At 41.7% G+C, this 18,855-nt stretch overlaps 3 protein-coding genes across 4 annotated transcripts; 1 reads left to right on the top strand and 2 right to left on the bottom strand.

Moving 5' to 3' along the window:
* Positions 434–9,334, top strand: LOC8055953. Of its 2 annotated transcripts, XM_021463151.1 has the most exons (11): positions 434–721; positions 1,124–1,471; positions 1,662–1,877; positions 2,260–2,906; positions 4,250–4,346; positions 4,429–4,482; positions 4,566–4,639; positions 6,508–6,698; positions 7,549–8,252; positions 8,789–8,832; positions 8,913–9,334. In XM_021463151.1, exons 1-9 carry the CDS (start codon positions 527–529, stop codon positions 8,184–8,186), a joined length of 2,460 nt encoding a protein of 819 aa, XP_021318826.1. In that variant the 5' UTR covers positions 434–526; the 3' UTR covers positions 8,187–8,252; positions 8,789–8,832; positions 8,913–9,334. The 2 variants fall into 2 exon arrangements, with proteins under 2 accessions (XP_021318826.1, XP_021318824.1); XM_021463149.1 differs by lacking the exon at positions 8,789–8,832 and having other exon boundaries at positions 435–721.
* On the bottom strand, positions 10,187–13,518 carry LOC8083347 (ubiquitin carboxyl-terminal hydrolase 3). Its single transcript, XM_002446837.2, has 9 exons — positions 13,308–13,518; positions 13,074–13,193; positions 12,918–12,968; positions 12,213–12,318; positions 11,620–11,678; positions 11,455–11,529; positions 10,960–11,008; positions 10,775–10,851; positions 10,187–10,475 (listed from the first exon to the last, which is right to left on the bottom strand). The coding sequence occupies exons 1-9, from the start codon at positions 13,356–13,358 to the stop codon at positions 10,386–10,388; spliced, it is 678 nt and encodes a 225-aa protein (XP_002446882.1). The 5' UTR covers positions 13,359–13,518; the 3' UTR covers positions 10,187–10,385.
* Positions 14,607–17,937, bottom strand: LOC8083346 (serine/threonine-protein kinase D6PKL1). Its single transcript, XM_002446836.2, has 3 exons — positions 17,682–17,937; positions 16,258–17,576; positions 14,607–15,719 (listed from the first exon to the last, which is right to left on the bottom strand). The coding sequence occupies exons 2-3, from the start codon at positions 17,445–17,447 to the stop codon at positions 14,849–14,851; spliced, it is 2,061 nt and encodes a 686-aa protein (XP_002446881.1). The 5' UTR covers positions 17,448–17,576; positions 17,682–17,937; the 3' UTR covers positions 14,607–14,848.

Raw genomic sequence — 18,855 nt, 5'->3', positions numbered from 1 at the left:
AGTTGGTGACGTCTCCTACGTTAAGGGCTTGTTTAGTTCCAATTTTTTTTATAAAATAAACACAGTAACATTTTTGTTTATCTATATTTAATGCTCCATGTATGTGTTGCAAGATTCGATGTGACAGAAAATCTAAAAAAATTTACAAATTTTTTTATAACTAAACAAGGCCCAACCAAGGTTTGCCGCACGCGCAGCTAAAGTTTGGGGTGTGGTCTCAAGACCACTTTACATTTTGCATAAAACATAAACCAGTTGTGTGGTTCCTTTTTCATATTTTAGATTAGCATAGATTGTTTTATTAGAATTGTGAGAAATGGTCGTACGTGTACAAAACAAGGTGATGAGCGTACTTGGGCCGCTAGATAGGATTCCTGGGCCACATTGTACGTAGTACGATTTTGGGCGTTCTACTCTAGAAGCCTGGAGAAATGTTTGATGCTCTTCTAGAACACACCCTGGGAATCCTATCGCGACCCACGCGCCCGCGGAACTAAGCACTCTTTGCCGAGCTCTCTCTGTCGCCATGCTGCCGGCGGTCGCCGCCACATCCCCCACCATCTCCCATCTGCCGCGCTACCACCACCTTGGCCGTCGCTTTCACCTCCGCCGCCACCTACTTCTATCTGCTACTCCGGCCAGGCCCTCGTGTGGCACTACCCGCGCCCGCCGTCTTCTCCTTGCCGGCGCGTTCGCCTCCGGGGAGGGTCCTTCAGGACAGGTAAGCTCCTGGCAGCCCTCCTGACACGCCATCGTGGTGTTTGCTCAAATTCAGTCCTCAGGAATTTGCAAAAATAGATAAATATTTTTTTTAGAAAAAAAAAACTCTGAAATGTTTGTGTACTCTGAACCTTAATGTCCATATAATGCTTTAATTGCTCCATTTTAGCAAGAAATTGCGGTATTCCAGCAATTTTCAGGATGTTTTGGAATGCAACTGACAAAATTCTGAAATTAGTTTTACATGTGGGCGTTTCGCTTTCTACTAAAAGATAATGTTTGTACCACACTATTTATAGCTCACTTCAGTTGCTTTGAACTTTTGAAATTCAGAATGGACTTTCTTGAAGTGCAATTTCTTTCAGAGTTGCTATCGTCTCAATACATCGGTTGATTTTGTTAGGATGTCGATTACTCTGCTGGCGTCACAAATTCTGGGTCTGCATATCTTGGTCTCTTCGTTCGATTGCTTGGCTTGGACAATGACTCACGTGATAGGGAACATGCTGTTTGCACGCTCTATCAGTACTCCCTTGGTGGAAGGAAGAGCGTCGATGAGATAATGCAATTCCCTGGCTGCATTGTTCTCATCATTAGCCTCCTGAAATCAGAGTCCATTCCTGCCTGTGAAGCAGCTGCAGGTCTTCTGCGTAACATTACATCAGTTCACATATATAGGAAGGTGGCTGGTGAGAGTGGAGCAATGGAAGAAATCATTAGTCTTCTCTGTAAATCTACAATAACCCCTGAGGTACCTGCAAATTTAATCACTACCACTCCAAGATCTTTTTCTCCATTCCAGGTTGGCTGTAAAGTGATATAACTGGCTATTACCATGTTTGGCATGCGTGGTAATGGTTGATAACCAGGATACATATAAAAACAATGTTGAATTACCTAATGCATCATGAAATTGCAAACATGATGTTTTCCTCTTGCAGATTCTAGAGCAGTGTTTGTGTACCATTTGGAACTTTTCTATTGATGAAAATTGGAGGTACAAGATTCTGAGGAGCGATGTCCTAATGAAGATTGTTAGCTACCTAGATGAAGAAGACATAAAAGTCAAAGAGGCTGCTGGTGGTATCATATCAAATTTAGCTTTGAGTCCCTCTAATCATGGAGCTTTGGTTGAAGCAGGCGTCATCCCAAAATTGGTAATTTCAATGTAACAAGATACCGGTGCAAATAATCGCACACTTATACGCATTGCTTAAATGTTGAAAACATGAAATGTTGTATTAGCCATGCTAAGGATATACACTTGGTACATGCATCATTTAACTTTTTTTTTTCCTCAAATGAGGTCCTAAAAGCCATTGCAATTGCAATACTATGAGATGCTTTTAAACTTTTGGTGACCTGTTACTCAGAAACTTTAGCAAAGTCTCAATATATAGGTCTATATTTGATATATGCTTAAATCTTATGTCATGCTAATATTTTGTTGGAATGCAAAGTGCTTTTGCCACTTGTCATTATATATTTCCTGAAATTTGTTCCAAATAATAATCTAATAATCTGGGTTGTTTTTTTTAGGTTCATCTTTTGCAAACGAAAGAAGATGACTATAAGATTATTAGAAAGGAAGCTAAAAGTTCACTAATACAGCTGGCTGGTGATGATCGTTACTACAGCCTTATAATAGAGGAGGGTCTAGTCCGGGTTCCTTTGGTTGGCTCAGCTGCATATAAAGCTTTTAAACCTCTCCCTCATTCATGGCCCTCTTTTCCTGATGGCTCTGAGATTCAGCGGAGTTCTCGTCCCTCAAAATACGGTGCTACTGAACTGCTCCTTGGCTTGAGTATCAATGAGAATGATACAAAACCAGATGAGGCTAAAATTAATGCTATGATAGGACGTTCTAATCAGCAATTCCTTGCGCGTGTTGGAGCTATTGAGTTGGATGATCAAGGAAAAGAGGAATCTGGATCTGAAAAGAATGACATGTATACCATTTTGCCATGGGTCGATGGTGTTGCACGGTTAGTTTTAATCCTTGGACTGGAAGATGTCTCTGCAATAAAAAAGGCTGCTAGAGCATTGGGTGATGCATCAATAAATGAACATATGCGTACCTCATTCAAGGAAGCTGGGGCTGTTAAACCTCTACTTCAGTTGCTCAAGCACAAAGATGTACATGTTAGAGAAGCTGGTGCTTATGCGTTGGAAAAATTAAGTGTCAGGTACTTTATCTTTCCTTATTCAAAGTCTTTAATCAAGGCGATCATACCACTTAATGTTGTTTAGAACAAAACTTAATATCACTTTGCAGGTAGTTAACTCTGTTTGGGTGCTGTCACTTATAACTAGGGATGAAAACGGTACGGATATTTTCCGACCGTATTCGAGACCGAATTCGTTTAGAGGAGTTTAAATTTGTCCGTATCCGAGTCCGAATATTCAATATTCGATACTGTATCCGTATCCGAATACTTAAATCGTATATTTATGATGTCGACATCTAATTGTATCTTATCCGACATGATTGACATTATCCGTATTCGAAACCGAATCCGACCAGAAATATGAAAACAAATATGATATCGGTGATATCCGTTCGTATCCGATCTGTTTTCATCCCTACTTATAACACAGTAAGGCGTTTCTAGGAGATCATATTTTTTTCTTGATGCCTAGAGTAATGTCATGTTAAATAGAGGAATTTGGCATATTAATAAACCCATGATCTCTATGACCATAATTCATCTTTTTCCATCTCTAATTCTCCCACTTTCATATATATAAAACAACCATAAAAATATTCTAGGTAGAAAAATGCCTAGGTGCTAGGTGAGGTGCTGCTGCGCCGTTTAAGTGTTGCTGTTTTAAACAAAGGTTTCACAATGTATTGATGTATCTCCTTTTAAAACATGCACCATGGACCTACATTTATGTCTAGGTGTATCTATTTGTTTGGCTATAGAACATTGTTTTTTTTACCCAGTTTGTTTCTTTTTTCCTTGGTTGAGTAGTTTATTTTCCTATGTGGGCGCATATGTTACTATGACTAAAGCAATTGCGCAAGTGACCGGTTCTGTACAGTCTTTCTTCTACTTTAATAAAAGGTATGCAGCTCACCTGCATATTTGAGAAGAAAAGCACTTCATGTTTTGGAACATATTGAGAACCTTTTTGTGTGTGTGTGTGCGCGCGCGCACCTATTCAGTCCATTTTTTTTTATCAATAGTCCACCATATCAGATTTATTCAAATGCACTTGCGCTACTCCTTGTTTAGGCTAGCAGAAGATACAGATAATGAAATCTAGTACTCTAGTTGTCTGTAATGTTGGCTCTAGACTAACAAGTAATTGTGCATTGTGCATGAACTGTTCAAGATGTGGATACTGTTGAAGTGTTCTCTATTTGATAAGCCATGAATTGCTTTAATATCATATAATATATATTGGGGCGCTACTCGACCATATTTAGTATGTTCTTCTGTTTGTTGCTGGATGCCTGGATTCATTTTTTACTATCATATGTTCCTCCTCGTTTGACTATTTCTTTCTTCACAATCCTTTGTAGTGCCACAGTCTGTCGGAATATCAAAACAGAAGGTGGATTAGAATTGTTTGTAAATATAGTCAAGGATCGAGATACCCCAGTAGAACTACTAGAGAAGGTATTGGCCTTCAACATGACCTTTTTACACGTAAGAATAACATTGTCATGGCTAGGGTTCTAACTTAGCAGTTTCTGTGCAGATAATTTATATACTTTCTGGAATGTTTGACATGGGGATTTGCATGGTTGCTGCAGTGAGTCTGGCTTATTTTGCACATCACTGGTTTTCATTTGTTTTATGTTGAAACGCTGTACTCTAATGCTCTCGATTTGTCAGCCGGATACTGAAGGTGATAAGGATAGTGGAAACAATGCAATTCCCGAGACATCTGTTAACCAAGAGATGGCCAGGTTAGTTTGGGCCTTGTGGCTACACATGTGACTTTATTTACTCAATAGTTTCATGGGAAATCTTGAGTTCTCATTCCCTTATAACATGACAAAGTGTTGTTTTAGCTTTATGCACACATATGACAAAATGGTATAAGATTATACCACATTAAATGTCTGACTGTTTATTCACTTTATATTGTTTATATAAATGCGTGAGACCTTGCACAATCTATTAGTAATGTTTAAGTTTTATGCATGCATATTACCAATTGGGTCTTCAGTTACTGACTTACTGTATCATCCTTCTATGTTAGTGTCTGTAATACTTCAATTAATCTCAAGTGTCGAGACAGATGTCAAACTAGTTAATTATTTAATAAAACTATTTTGTCTTTAGCCCTTCAAAACACTCACAATTAATATATGGTATAGATATAGATATATATGTGATTATAGAGACACTTAATATATGAATATTTTTCTTTCTAAAATAACAATTATGTAGGGACATGAGTTTTAGGGATAAAGGAAGCACTTTCCAGTGGTGAATAAGTTATTTTCAGTAGTGGGAAAAGCATGAATTTATTTCATAACAAGCTGCTTATAGGGACCAACCAGTTCAATGAAATAACTTATTTTCATCTGTTCCAAATTATAAGTCGCTTTGACTTTTTGGTTCATCCATTTTGCTATGTATCTAGACATATAATTTATCTAGATGCATAGCAAAATGGATGTACCAAAAAAGTCAAAGCGACTTATAATTTGGAACAGTGGGAGTACAAATTTTGTGAGTTGAGTTTTAATCTCACACTTATCAGTGGATCACCTAATCCTCTTTAGAGTCAGTATTTTCCAGAAGGAGTAATCCATTTTACCCATATCAACTATTGCCGAACCCAAAATCTAGATTCACCCTTAACTATTAACTGTCAAATTTACACTCTTAACTCTCAAAACCATATCAAAGAGCCCTCTGATGGTGTTTTCATGGGCTTTTTTATGCACTGCTGGCCGTTGACTGTCTTTAAACATGCCCACGGTGGCAAGAAACATGCCAAATCAACATGCTTTGCCACATTACCATTGACCTCTAGTCTTTCTCTTCCCTTCTCATCCATGGGCACCATGACATCAACCATTCAGCAGTGATTACTCTGGATCTAGATTCGCCCTAGTCCCTGCCTTGTTAACACTGCCATGAGCATGGTAGGCTTGCATGCTTGCCATCACTTGAGAGTGCCAGCCACTTGCACATTGACCAATTTGATTGCATTCTAAAAGTTAAAATTTGCGGTGTCTCCTTAACAAGCTGCTAGCACATGTGGATAGCATGTTGACGTCCCTCTTGATTTTGTTTGTGTTTCCACCAGTTATCTTGCACTGTTATCTTTTACGCCGGAGTTGTAAATGGGTTTGCTCTTTTATTTACCAATACCTTAGTAGTGTCGTGGCCAATGTTTTATTACTCCCCCCACCCCCCACCCCCCAAAAAAAATCCTATCTTATTTTTGTTTCTTAGCCACATTGATCTGTCACCTCTGTTCCTTACTAGCATTTGAATATGCCGCCACAACCACGTCTTTCGCTAACATGGTAACACCAATTTCTCTTCTACTGCTGCTCTCTGTCACTGCACTTATCAATGAGAGTATGATTGCTGGCGAACATATCTACTACGCTGTGGTTCTACATACTACAGTTTTGGCAACATCCCTCTTTGGGGCGCACAGATCCTTAGACACAACTTATGTGGTCCATGGTTCTGCACTATCATCTTTGGCTTCTTGCTTCTCTTTTGGGCACACAAGCCTGACACTTTATCATTCATGAGGTGTAGTGTCTGTTGGAATATTGTAGTGATGTGATTCTTTCAATGTTTGTAGCGAGTTGATCTTCGATTTTGATGCTATCTCATGCTTAACGAAAGTTCTGAAGGAAGCATCGCCAAGGTTGCAAGCAAGAGTCTGTTGTGTACTAGACCATGTAGCAGCTTCAGAGCAACATGCCACGGCAATGACTGCTGCTTGCACTGGTTCAGTAATCGAAGCTATTCTTGAAATAGGGGTTATTCATGGTAAATTTTTAGTTGACTTTTTTGTTGGATCTACAAATGTCTACATTATTTCTTTTCCTTGTATCATTTATGTATATCAGAAAATAGTTATGGTAGTAACCTTCGACAAGAGTTTTTATGCACTAAAAAGCTTTATAGTAGTGCCCTGACTTGACATGAATTACTATACATATCGTTAAGATGTTGAGTATGTTAGAGTATTAAATTAATGTATTTGTTTGAAGTGTAAAAATAGCCTATTAATAATGTATTAATCGCCAAAAAAGTAATTGATCAACCAGAAAACATCAAGATTTGTTGGGGTCTATTGGTCTGTAGCAAAAAATGGAATAATGAACATAAACTTTGTTTTCATATCAACCATATTACATTAGGTTCATTTTTTATCCATGCACATCAACTTTTAACGTTAATCAAGTTCTGAATTTTGGTAGCTATATCATTTCTACCCTAATGGAAATATATTTTCTGTTCCATAGTTCTTTGTTTCACTGCCATAATTTAGTAAGATCTTTCAGTCAATTCTATATCGTTGTCATCCCTGCATAAATTTTCCTGGAATGATGGTGCCTTTTGGTGCTTATAAGGTTGTATTATAGGTAACAATATAACATGACATTACAAATAATGATGCAAATATGCTTGTCATGTATAGTGTTAGCCAAGAATGGTGCTAATGAATCAGTTTTTGTGGAATTTCCTTCAACAAAATATTATGATTTAGTAGCATTCTGAGATATCACAATTTGCTGTCATTTTCTGCTAGTTTTCCATCTCAGAAGCCTTGAAATGCTGCTATATTGATATAATCTTCATCTCTAAAATTTCTTTATGTTTCTCTTCATAATAGGGACCAGAAGTGACTCTGAAAACTTTGATGAAACTCCTAGTGCAGTCATCGAAGAACTCAGTGAGGCTGTGTCTGCAGCTGTGAGGTTACTCACGAAATTATTGAACTTTGATCTTTTCATCCGCAGCATAAACAGTGAAAAAATCACTTCTCTGCTAAGAAGAATGCTCAAGTCAAGTTTCCCCCTTCAGTCAAAGGATTGTCTTGCAGCATGCCTCATTAAGCTAGAATCCAGAGCTGGCTTATCAGGAGATCATGGTGTCAGTAATATAGATATGGAGATAATTATCTATCAGACTATTCCACGGCTAGTTGAGCAAATGATGACCTCACATTCTCTTGAAAATAAGAGAAGTGCTGTAATAGAGCTCAATAAGATAATATCTGGTGGTGTGCTGGAATATACAAGAGCATTGGCTGATGGTGGAGGCATATTTCCACTGGTCAAAATGCTTGAAGAGGGGGATGGAGATGCACTCGAAGCTACCTTAGCTATCTTGTATAATCTGAGCATGGATCCAGAGAATCACCCAGCAATAATTGCTGCTGGAGCAGTGCCCCTGTTGAAGCGGATTGTTCTTGCAGAAGGCCCACAATGGAATAGTGCTATTCAGCTGTTGAGAACATTGCCTGTATGACATTGCTGAAGAAAATGACCATTCATCGTCAACACACATTTTAAACCACACTTAGTGCATGCACAGGTACATTGTTAAGATCTTCATCAGTGTCTACACTACCAGTTTGTTCCAAATGCCTCTGCAATTGCGATACTTTGATGTTGTTAAACACAAAGGCTGCTAGTCATTTTATCACTTTTATATGGATACCTTCTCTCTTAATATTACAATGGTAGATGATAACCATAATTTGAGTACATATTTGGACAATGATACAATGTTTTATTGCCTTTCTTGGATGTCTAGGAGACAGAGAATTGACGCAAAATAAACTTCAATTAGTACCCACAGGACTACTAGCTGCTTTAGGAATTTTCTGGAATAAATAAAAAAAGTGAAGTCAAAATCATCTAATGTAACTTATTATCTTAATTGCAGTTGCACATTGCTTAATTTAGCATATATGTAATTAAGGATTGGCAATTAGAGCACACATGAACAGAACATGTGAAGGTTCTAATAAAAGAATTTGTTTTCTGGTCCTCCTTGACGAGTCAATGATGATCAGAGCATAGGGAGGCATAATATTATTTTCAAACAAACTTTTGGTGGATACACAGGTATTGTTGACTGAAGAACCGATGCAGAAAATGTCTTCGAAAAAGTCTGGATTGTTTTAACCTGTTCCTGAATACAACACTAACAATAATGAGATCCTTTACTAAATATGATTTTCTTTTGCAGCTAACTTCTTAGATTGAGGTCGCCGCTGAACCTAGCTCCAGCTCCCTATCATCATCTTGAATTTATGACCTGGAACTCAAAGAAAGTATCAGCAAGGACATTTCCTCCGAAGTAGCAATATACGCTGCCCTTTTGGCTAGTTGAAAAGCACACCGGGGCCTGATATATGATGTCCCCTGATGTATGATGTCTTTTTGCTCACATGCGACGGCCATAGATAGTACCATGAACTGTTTTGGACACTGGCAGTTTGCTGGTTGAGACCTTGGAAAGTTCAAAGTTGTAGCTAGGTGACTTTGCTCTGTAAGAAATGGGGATCCGATCCTTTTTGTATAACCTAGAGCTGAACTAGTGAACTATCCTGCCTAGCGCAACAAAATTACAGTAAACTGACGTATACTCATTGATTGGGGACTTGACTACTTGAGCCACCAGAATCATAGTCATTGCAGGCGGATCCTCTTGTGATCGACGTGTCCGGATGCAAGCAGGCTTGCAGACAGACCAACCCAAACGACAAATCGTGCAGAGGGGAAAACTAATTTTCCGGGAATTGAAATGTTATTATCTTGGGACAGGAGCGACGACCCTGAGTGATAACTGACAAGTCGCTGACGATCTCACGCCGTGCCGGTGAGGCGTGAGCGGTGAACCAGACAACCAGTGGCGCAGGCTTTGCAGAGGTCGGACCGGACGACCACGACGACTGCCTGATTGGGAATTTGGATGCATCTCGACTCGCAAGAGGATGCATCCAAAGCAAACGAACGGCCTCATCACGGGCATCTGGACTCGTCCGACGTTTGGATTGGTTTGGAGACTCGATTCATCCCGAATGGACTAGTCCGACGTTTTTCAGCCAGAGAGTACCTCGCTGTTACTCTGTGGGAACACTGAACACGTCTAGGCTAGGCTCAGTGATTCCGAAATTCGTAAACCTTCAGCATTGTGTTCAGCATGCTCTTGTGTGTGTTTCGAACTTGCTACCGTCTCGTCCATCTGTGAAATTTCGTTATCGCAAACGGCATGAGATTGTTAGCATGCCTCGCCGCTTTAGGCGCCTGGGCTAAGCCAATTAGCGCAGTGGCAGTGCCGCGTTAACACTAGCGAACCATGCATTCGACATGAGATCGCGACACAAGCAACTGCGGAGTGCCGAATTAGCCAGACACACGGACACTCTTTCTAGCCAGAACGCAGACCGCACCTCGTCGATCTGGGCGCAGAACGAACCATGGACATGGGTTCATGGATAGGCATACCACCTTAGCTGCTGGTCGAACTTAGCGCTTCTCCAAAGGATAAGTGACACAACGGGAACACTTCTGTACCTACTTTTATTTATTTTGTTTTAGCTGTCCAAATACTAAAACGAAGGCAAGAAAATGATACTACATACTGCAATGTTGGACTCCGAGGCTGCTGCAAAGCAAATGGGGTTCTCAACTGCCTATGACTGAAAGTGCTATAATGCTATATCACTTTGCCTGAAAGAGCCATGACATTGAAGTTGTTTGACTGGGAATACATGGAAAGTCTTGCTTTTATAACTTTTGCAGCATCCTGCACACAAAGATGTTCAAAACCATAAGCATCATCCGCATTTCCTTATACCAAAAACAAGGAGCTCGCGGTGTCATGACCAAAAATCTTAAGTTAATGCCACAAGCTAAAAAAAACCTTTTCCAACTATATGTCAGTAGCTCTCTTGCGTTTACCAGGTGGGTGGCACCCTCCACCAATGAAGCAAAATTCTCAGTCCCCACGCTTATATAAGGTATAAATTTGCAAACATGAATTCTTTCCATATCATAATCCTAAAACTCAGATGAATAAGAAATAACATGGGTGCATCAATTTACCTGCAACAAGGTATCAGGAGTGGAAGGCCCATGGGGTATTGGCTGTGATGTCCCCCCATCAAGCTCATAAAGTTCTCCTGGAAAAAAATGTAAAGAGTTATGAGAAGATGATGATAGACTAATTGTCGAGGATTTGCAGCAAAATCCAACTATGGTGTCTTAGTAGACGATCGTATGTTACATACCATCGACGCAAGAGAAACAAATGTAATGTTCAATTACTCCATCCTTGGCCTGCATAGTAAAATAGGATCCATCAGTGTCTGATAGTAATCAAAGATAAGATAAGCCCAGACCATAGTTTCAACTAATTGACTTGATTCAGTTCTTTAATAACAACTGTTACAACTGATATTGTGAATTGAGATGTCCAGTTCTCACTTACAATGACACGTGAGCAAAAAATTCCAACACAAATCTCAAATACTCAGGCAGACAAAATGCAATGGCAAGAGTAAAGGGGCATATACTACTAGCAGACAGATTTCAAACTTGCTAGGAACCTGTAACTCTAGCTGGTCAGCAAACTGTTCTTTTCTAGATGAGTAAACAAGTATTAGAAGTCAGTTCTCAGATACTGGTAACTGCAGATCACTTTGATTCTGTGAAGCACTGACAAAAAAAAAAAGAATAACCTGCATACATTTCATCAAAAGAATAACATCCATAAATATAATAACCTCTGTGTCACCAGCAGTAGCGGTAATGGAATGAGCATTCTCCATTTCCTCGTCCTCCTCAAGAAATGTAGCACGCTGAAAATATCACCCACTTAATAAGTTAGTTCAGCATATGAAGGAAGCCAACAATATGAAAGCATTTGAATTGCAACATCGATCACTAACCTGGCTAGGATCCATGTCAGCAGTTCGTTTATAAAATCTATCGAAATATGACCCCTCAGCTGCAAAGAAAAAAGGTTAATAAGATTTCACAAGTGGAAGATAGCTAGGCTAATTTTTTTAGGGAACCATATGAAATTCTCAGAGGATCATGCAGATTATTTTTTGGTTTTTAGATAATGAAAATTACTGTTGGTGACAAAATGGGCTGAAACTTGCTATGTCTTTCGCAGGCAGACTGGAAATAGAGTAGTGTGGATTGCCTAGAGTAATTAATATTAGCATATGTTTTCAGTTTAATCAAAAGGCATCAAAATACTGTAGATGAAAAGTTTCGTTCGTAAAAAATTTCAAGATTCCCCGTCACATCGAATCTTTGGTCGCATGCATGGAGCATTAAATATAAACAAAAATAAAAACTAATTGCACAGTTTACCTGTAATTTGTGAGATGAATCTTTTGAGCCTAACTACTCTATGATTAGACAATGTTTGTCAAATAAAAACGAAAGTGCTACAGTAGCCAAAAACCAAAATTTTTGCCAACTGAACAAGGCCTAAGAGTTCAAAAGTACTGAGAAAAAAAAAAGAAAGTACCTAGCTTGATTCTGGAAGTAGCATTCCCCAGTGCATGAATAATACCAACTGTGCCACAGGCGTTCCCAACAGTTTGTTTTGTGAAATATACATTCTTGCTGGGCTCCTGCATAATTTAGTTTCAGGACTAATGAGTAAAGAAGGATACACCTATATACTCTTGACAGTTAAAGTAGCAATAAGTCCAGTAACAACCTTTGATTTAATTCAATGCTATATGAAATTGAATTGAGCTTTACATCTTGATGAAAAGATACAAATTAACAACATAACTGAGACATTTGATTTATGTGCTAATAAAGCATCACTAGTGAGACGTACACTATATGTATAAATACTTCAAGTTATCATTTGATAGGAATCAACCATCACTTGAAGATAAAATTAGCATGTTTACTAGAAGAAACAGACAGTGGGCTCTATAAAACCAAACCTCAAGAGCTTATATTCGAAGAATAATGTAAGTAGCCTATTCATAACGTGACTTTGAAAAATAACTAAGGGTTTGCTAGATCTAATGCAGCAATGTTCACCAACAAACAAAATTAGCAAAATTAGACAAACAATTTCCAATCCAATCTATAAGTTTGAAAAACTACTGCATCAGTTTCGCTGCATCTACAATGAGAAGTAACAATGTATATCTATTCAATGGAACAGACTGCTTTGGAACAATACTAGCAAGCAACCCGACTTCAGTCTCACCTTGGTCTCCACCGACGAGGTAGCTGAAGCTTGGGATTCCTTGATCCGGTCCTGCCCAACAAAACGCGGTAAAATGTGAGCTCATCCACAAAGCGGTTCAAGCAACGACCAAACCAATGAATGAATGTAGGGCGCCAGCCATGAATCGAGAATCACCTGAGGGTAGAGAAGTATGACTGCGAGCACCGGCTGGGGCACCATGGCGAGCAACTCGTCATCGAGGCCGTACACATCGCAGAACCCCACGTCCTCGGGGACCCCCAGTCCCCACATGAACTACACCGATCGTGCAGGAAAGGGCGCCGTGAGCGAAGAAGACCAACCAAGGGGCCGAGTCGGAACGAGCCTTGAAGTACAGAACTCGGAACACAGACGAGGGGATGGGTGTACCTGGTTCATGACGTCGGGATTGGCCTCGAGGGGGAGCCACCGCTTCACCATGGCGACTGGCGCGCCGGAGGAAGGGAAGGCGGAGCTATCGGCGTCCGGTGGAGGAGTAGGTGCTGGCGGCGGCGATTTTGCGAGGTTGCGTCCTATGTTTCTGCGATGCGGCGAATCGGGCGTATTTGGCTTTGGGCTTTGGCCCTCTGTACGCTTCGGTTGCTAGTTTGTTTGTTTCAATTTCCAAATGCACTTTGTCTTTAGTCCCTCGAAATGTGCGCAAATGACAACTCAGACTTTCGGTTATTGTATTATGTATGTAGTATTTAGAAAAACACGATTTTTTTTGTTACTGATGAATGAATGTTGCGAATTTCGCCACGCTATGAATTTCAAATGATAGCGTCCGATCCGATTCATACGGAATTATAGAGACGTTCTTCCTCAACAGACCCGACACGTGATTCTCACGCGCCGGCAGCACCCGATGATTCTTCCATGGCGTGGAGTCTGTTTTCACTTCAGCCAAGTCTCTAAATTAAACCCTTAAATTTTTATTTACAGGCTATGATAAAAAAAGTAATGGCCCAAATTAAGATCCAACTCCAATGAAAAAAACAAACCAAGTCCTTATTTCATATGGGGCCCATCTGTCATTGACAAATCCTCCATCAACTCCACCATTTATAATTCTTGTCTTGATCTATGAGTGGGAAGAGGAATGTGGGTGGAACCATTCTTGTCTTGATTTATAGGTGGGGAGAGAAATGTGGGTGGGACCCACTGGATAGGGGTTCTAGATGTGAGGGGCTAAAACTATAATTTGGAAGGGCATGGAAAATGGGAGGCCAAGTAAGAGGTGGGTTGAAGTTGATTTTTTTACATCAAATCTCTAGATTTAGAATAGAGACTTGTTTAGGTAACGAAGTTACTGTCGCCGGCGGCAATCCACCCTAAATTGCCCTGCGCCTGCACAACGGCATTCCGCCCGTGGTGGATGACAATGACATCTCGCGTGATCGGCTATCAATGCCATCGGTGGGCGAGACAGCAACTGGTCGCGACGCCAACAGCACAGCTCGGCCGGTCACGCCGCACCGCTCCTTCCCACAGCACCAAACGTCGTCTGGTCCTGCACACAGCCATGGAACACGGGCAAGGCAAGAGCAAGCGTGTCGCGGCGGCGAGCTCACGCGAAGCGGGCGCATCGCACAGCGCCGGTCGGTCCTGGGCCACCCACGGTCCCGGACTCATCAAGGGTCCAAGGCAACGGGTGCATTGCAACAAGTAGGAAAGCGCCTTCTCATCTGTTTGATCATGAGAATTTTTTTGCCACACTCACTGCTTTCAGGTCTGCTACAACTCGAAATGCGCCAAAGCAGGCAAGTGGCAAACAGATGACAGATCTATCTAATTTTTGGTCGATTCAGATCTGAGAATTTTGCATCGACGGTGAGACACCAAAGCACCACATCGAATCACACAACATCAAACTGGCCACATACACGGACAGTATGCAAACAATAGGCTGCCACTGGGCACTATATACTCTAAAAGAACTCGAAGTCGAGGTATTTCCCGCCGGACTTCACGTCTGCTCCGGCTATCCTCTTGCTGTTGCTCCCGATCGCCTCCGCCACGCCGTACTTCACAGGCAGCTCGGCCTCGACGGGCCTGGGGACCTCGGGAGGGGTGCTGCACCGGATGAGAGCCCAGTTCACGCCCTCAAAGAAGGGGTGCTGCTTGATCTCCGTCGCTCCCCGCTTCACGCCGAGGCGGCTCTGCGGTTCCTTGACCAGGAGCCCCCTGATGAGATCTCTGCTTGAGTAGCTCGTGGACGGCGACTCTGGAAATTTCAGTTGCTGACCGACCACGTTGAACAGAGTGGCGCGGTTCCCTGACCCCTTGAATGGGGTTTTGCCGTACAGCAGCTCGTGGAGGAAGATGCCGAAGGTCCACCAGTCGACGGCGCTTCCATGCCCTTCACCCTTGATGATTTCAGGGGCTAAGTATTCATGAGTCCCGACGAATGACATCGATCGGGCTGATGTTGGCTCGGCAACAAGCTCAGGCAGGGTGCCAGCATTCTGTCCCAGCTCAGACCTTGCCTTTCTAGTCTTCTTCTTGCTCTTCTGACCGAAGAATTTGGGCAGGAAGCACGCAGGCTGAATACAAGCTGAAGTAGGTTCCATGCAAGCAGGCTGTACACAGAAAGAACCACCTGCTCTTCTGGGATCAGAATCAAAAGCTGATGTTCTGATGAGTGTAGGTGAGACTGCACATCTCAGCGAGAGGTCAAAATCTGAAAGCATTATGTGCCCATCATCGCGCACAAGAACATTTTCTGGTTTCAGATCTCTGTAGACGACTCCCAACATGTGTAGATACTCCAGAGCTAGAAGTACTTCAGCGGCATAAAACCTGCACAGAATCAGGGCAATCCATGTTACTGCTTGCCTAACTACTGTTGAATTATGAAACAAAGCTACAATCTATCATGGCCTAATATCTCTCTTACTTCATGCTACTCATCACATGGGCCCTGCTGTATAAATTTTACTCCACTAATGCAGGAAACATTTTAGGATACCTAACCACATGCACTTTGTTCCGACACATCACTCATAAAAGCTATTAGACTCTATTCGGGAATTTGTAGAGATCATATCTGAACAAAGTTAGATTCTTCACAAAAAGGCCAATAAAACTGATGCTTAGATTCTCCATAAAAAGCCCAATAAACTATGATAGTAACATTAGATCACCTTGTCAATTAAACTAGTAGTAAATTAAATTAACAATATCCCCAAATGTGAATAGAATTTTCTTTCCGCAGGTGAATGTGAATATAATATGATAATAGGCATTCAGTCATATGGAATACAACTTGAGAAATCATCTACTCTACTCCAAACAAATTACATTTCTCTGAAGAATAGTAGTGTTCAATATAGATTACCTTGCAGCATACTCAGAGAAATGCTTTCCAGGTTGTCTCTGTCGCAAAGTATGCAGATCACCACCCGGACAGAATTCCATCACCAAACAAGAGAACCTGTCGGTTTCAAAATGTGTATACAACGTTGGGAGGAATGGGTGGTCGAGAAGCTGTAGAATCTCCCTTTCAGTTTGAGCCCTATTTAACTTCTTCCTACTTGCCAAGGATGCCTTGTCCATTACCTTCATTGCAAAGTAGCACCGAGTTCCACTTAATTCTGAGAGGTAAACACTGCCAATGTCACCACAACCAAGACGCTTTAGTAGTCTAAAATGGCTCATTCCAAGAACACTATCACGAGTCCGTACAGCATGAATTGCCTTCCATCTAGGATCATTCCCCTTGTGAGGCTTGCTGGCACCTCCAGTGATGTGGCTCCAGCTGCTGTCATCGCTAACACCACTGCTATCACTTGCTCGACTCATGCTAGTTTTTGCACTTTCTAGTAAGTCACCTCGAACACCCTTTACACTCTCACAGTTCCTCTCCACATTGAGCATTGCTTCACCAGCTATGGCTTCACTTTTATATGTGCTCGCACAGCTGTGGAGGGTGCTCATGGCAGTGACCACACCCATGCTGTCAATGCTACTGTGAGGGCTAACATTGCCACTGGGAGGGAGTGAAGCGTCCCAGACGCACTCCTTCTCCTCTGAGTCCTGAGGCAAAGAGGTAGCCTGAGATGAGCGTGCTGTGGCGACTGATGCCACTGCAGAAGCAGATACCTTCCTCTCTTCAGCCATGCCTTCAGCACCGCCTGCGCCTACCAACAGATTTGCCTTTGTGCCTGCAACACGGATCGAGAGGTCATCTATGAAAGGCCCCTTCACCGAGACTCCTCGCACTAAACAAACCGGTGGCTCAGACTTCTCCTCGTCGATTGCGACATAGACCGTCTTCATGATATCCATATCAATTGGCTCTGGAGGGTGACTAGCTCCAGAGAAGGAGCTCCGGCCACCTTCATCAGAGGAATCCAGGCTCCGGAAGCTCTCTTCGCCATCAGCTGGCAGATCCTTCTCTTCTTGCTCCTGGGAGTACTTCCCTTTCCATGACGCCTTTATCGGTATCGGTGGCTCTAAGCTCTGAACCTTCTGAGAAGTGAGCACGAAAGGGTCTTTGGGCTCAGCAATCTTGTCTACAGCCTCCATTCAGTCTCAGCATAACAAGTGCGCAACCACCTACTGGGTCTTTTCTTGACGAATCCCCCAAACAATTATCTCCAACCGCCTGTTTCCTGGCACCCGGTGAGCAGATTTCTGCCCAGACAGCACTCCACCCTACAAGAACCGCAAGGATTTCATTGTCTATTTTAAAGGACGAGGAGTAAAGAGACGAAGAAAACCAAACTTTCCCTTCAATCCAAAGAGTTCCAAGAATCGAACCTGCTTCCACGCTAATTCTGGGCGCCACCAAGCACCGGCGGAGCCAAGGCCCGGCCACACTGGGCAGCAGGCCGGGCTCCCACGGTACAGCAGAGGCGGGAGGGAAGAGGGAGGTGCGTACACAGGGTCGCCGGCAGGTGCGCGGAGGACGGAGGCGAGTGGCGAGAGGCGGGAGGGGGAGCCGCCGACGCCGCAGCCGAGCCTGGGAGTGGGGAAGGAGCAGAAGATCTCGGCGCTGCCGAGCAGAAGACTATGCGGCGGTGCGTGGGTTACCGGGCCCCTAAATAAAAGCGCATACCATTCTTTTTTTTTGAAAACACATACCATTCTTTTTCTCTTTTCTTTTTTTTAGCAAATTCTATTTCTTTTTTCTTTTTAATATTTTTTGACAGATTAATACCTATATAATCGATATATATATAACTAAAATAAGATAATTTTTTAAATCTACATTGGCTCTATTATCTTCTATTGATTCCATGTATTTATAATTAAATTCCTTAGAAGACTAATTCTAAACCTCGACCGACGTCTATAGGCTTCCTAGGCTCTTGTTAGGCCAATCTCAGTGAAGAGTTTCATGGTATTGTTTTCAAGACTGTCGTGTCATATGAAATAAAATGAAACTTGAATGAAACACCCACTCTCAATGGAGAGTTTCATTTTATAGTTTCATAAGCATTTAATTCCAAAACTCATAGAGAGTTGGTAATCGTGCCAAGAGAGTTTCATCTAGATGAAACCTATTTCTTCTCTCTCTTCTTAAATACACTGTCATGTCATCAAAACAGCCTATGTGGCAACCTATTTAATGCAAATAAAACTCACATGAAACTCCCATTGAGACTGGCCTTATGGTTTCGCAACATATTAGATAGATAGCTTGAGAATTGGAGATTTAGGAAAAGAAGCAAAATTGGGGACGAAGAATAGAGATAGATTTCTTTCAAATTTTAGAGTTTCAATTCTTCGTTACAAGACACAATGACCTCAAATGTTATATATCAGGCCAATTCTTACCATAACACTTGTTAACTCACCACTAACTCACACAATTACGGCTTAGCTGTCAATATTACCCCACCTTGATTGATGTCATTTGCTTTGTTGCCAAATGTGTAATGATACTCTTGATCCTTCTTGTCCTCTCCTTTGTGGCCTTGACATTGCCCCT

The sequence above is a fragment of the Sorghum bicolor genome, chromosome 6, assembly GCF_000003195.3.
Source record: "Sorghum bicolor cultivar BTx623 chromosome 6, Sorghum_bicolor_NCBIv3, whole genome shotgun sequence".
Taxonomy (NCBI): Eukaryota; Viridiplantae; Streptophyta; class Magnoliopsida; order Poales; family Poaceae; genus Sorghum; species Sorghum bicolor.
The sequence above is the reverse complement of the archived record's forward strand: the minus strand, read 5'-3'. Positions and strand labels throughout refer to the sequence as shown.

Excerpts from the sequence above, each read along its gene's own strand:
- LOC8055953 (XM_021463151.1), top strand. The coding sequence starts at position 527 with ATGCTGCCGGCGGTCGCCGCCACATCCCCCACCATCTCCCATCTGCCG. Across the intron at positions 1,472-1,661 it reads AATCTACAATAACCCCTGAG|ATTCTAGAGCAGTGTTTGTG; the intron begins GTACCTGCAAAT and ends TTCCTCTTGCAG. Across the intron at positions 4,483-4,565 it reads GGATTTGCATGGTTGCTGCA|CCGGATACTGAAGGTGATAA; the intron begins GTGAGTCTGGCT and ends TCGATTTGTCAG.
- LOC8083347 (XM_002446837.2), bottom strand. The coding sequence starts at position 13,358 with ATGGTGAAGCGGTGGCTCCCCCTCGAGGCCAATCCCGACGTCATGAAC. Across the intron at positions 12,969-13,073 it reads TCATACTTCTCTACCCTCAG|GACCGGATCAAGGAATCCCA; the intron begins GTGATTCTCGAT and ends TTTGTTGGGCAG. Across the intron at positions 10,852-10,959 it reads TTGTTTCTCTTGCGTCGATG|GAGAACTTTATGAGCTTGAT; the intron begins GTATGTAACATA and ends ATTTTTTTCCAG.
- LOC8083346 (XM_002446836.2), bottom strand. The coding sequence starts at position 17,447 with ATGGAGGCTGTAGACAAGATTGCTGAGCCCAAAGACCCTTTCGTGCTC. Across the intron at positions 15,720-16,257 it reads TTCTCTGAGTATGCTGCAAG|GTTTTATGCCGCTGAAGTAC; the intron begins GTAATCTATATT and ends GATTCTGTGCAG.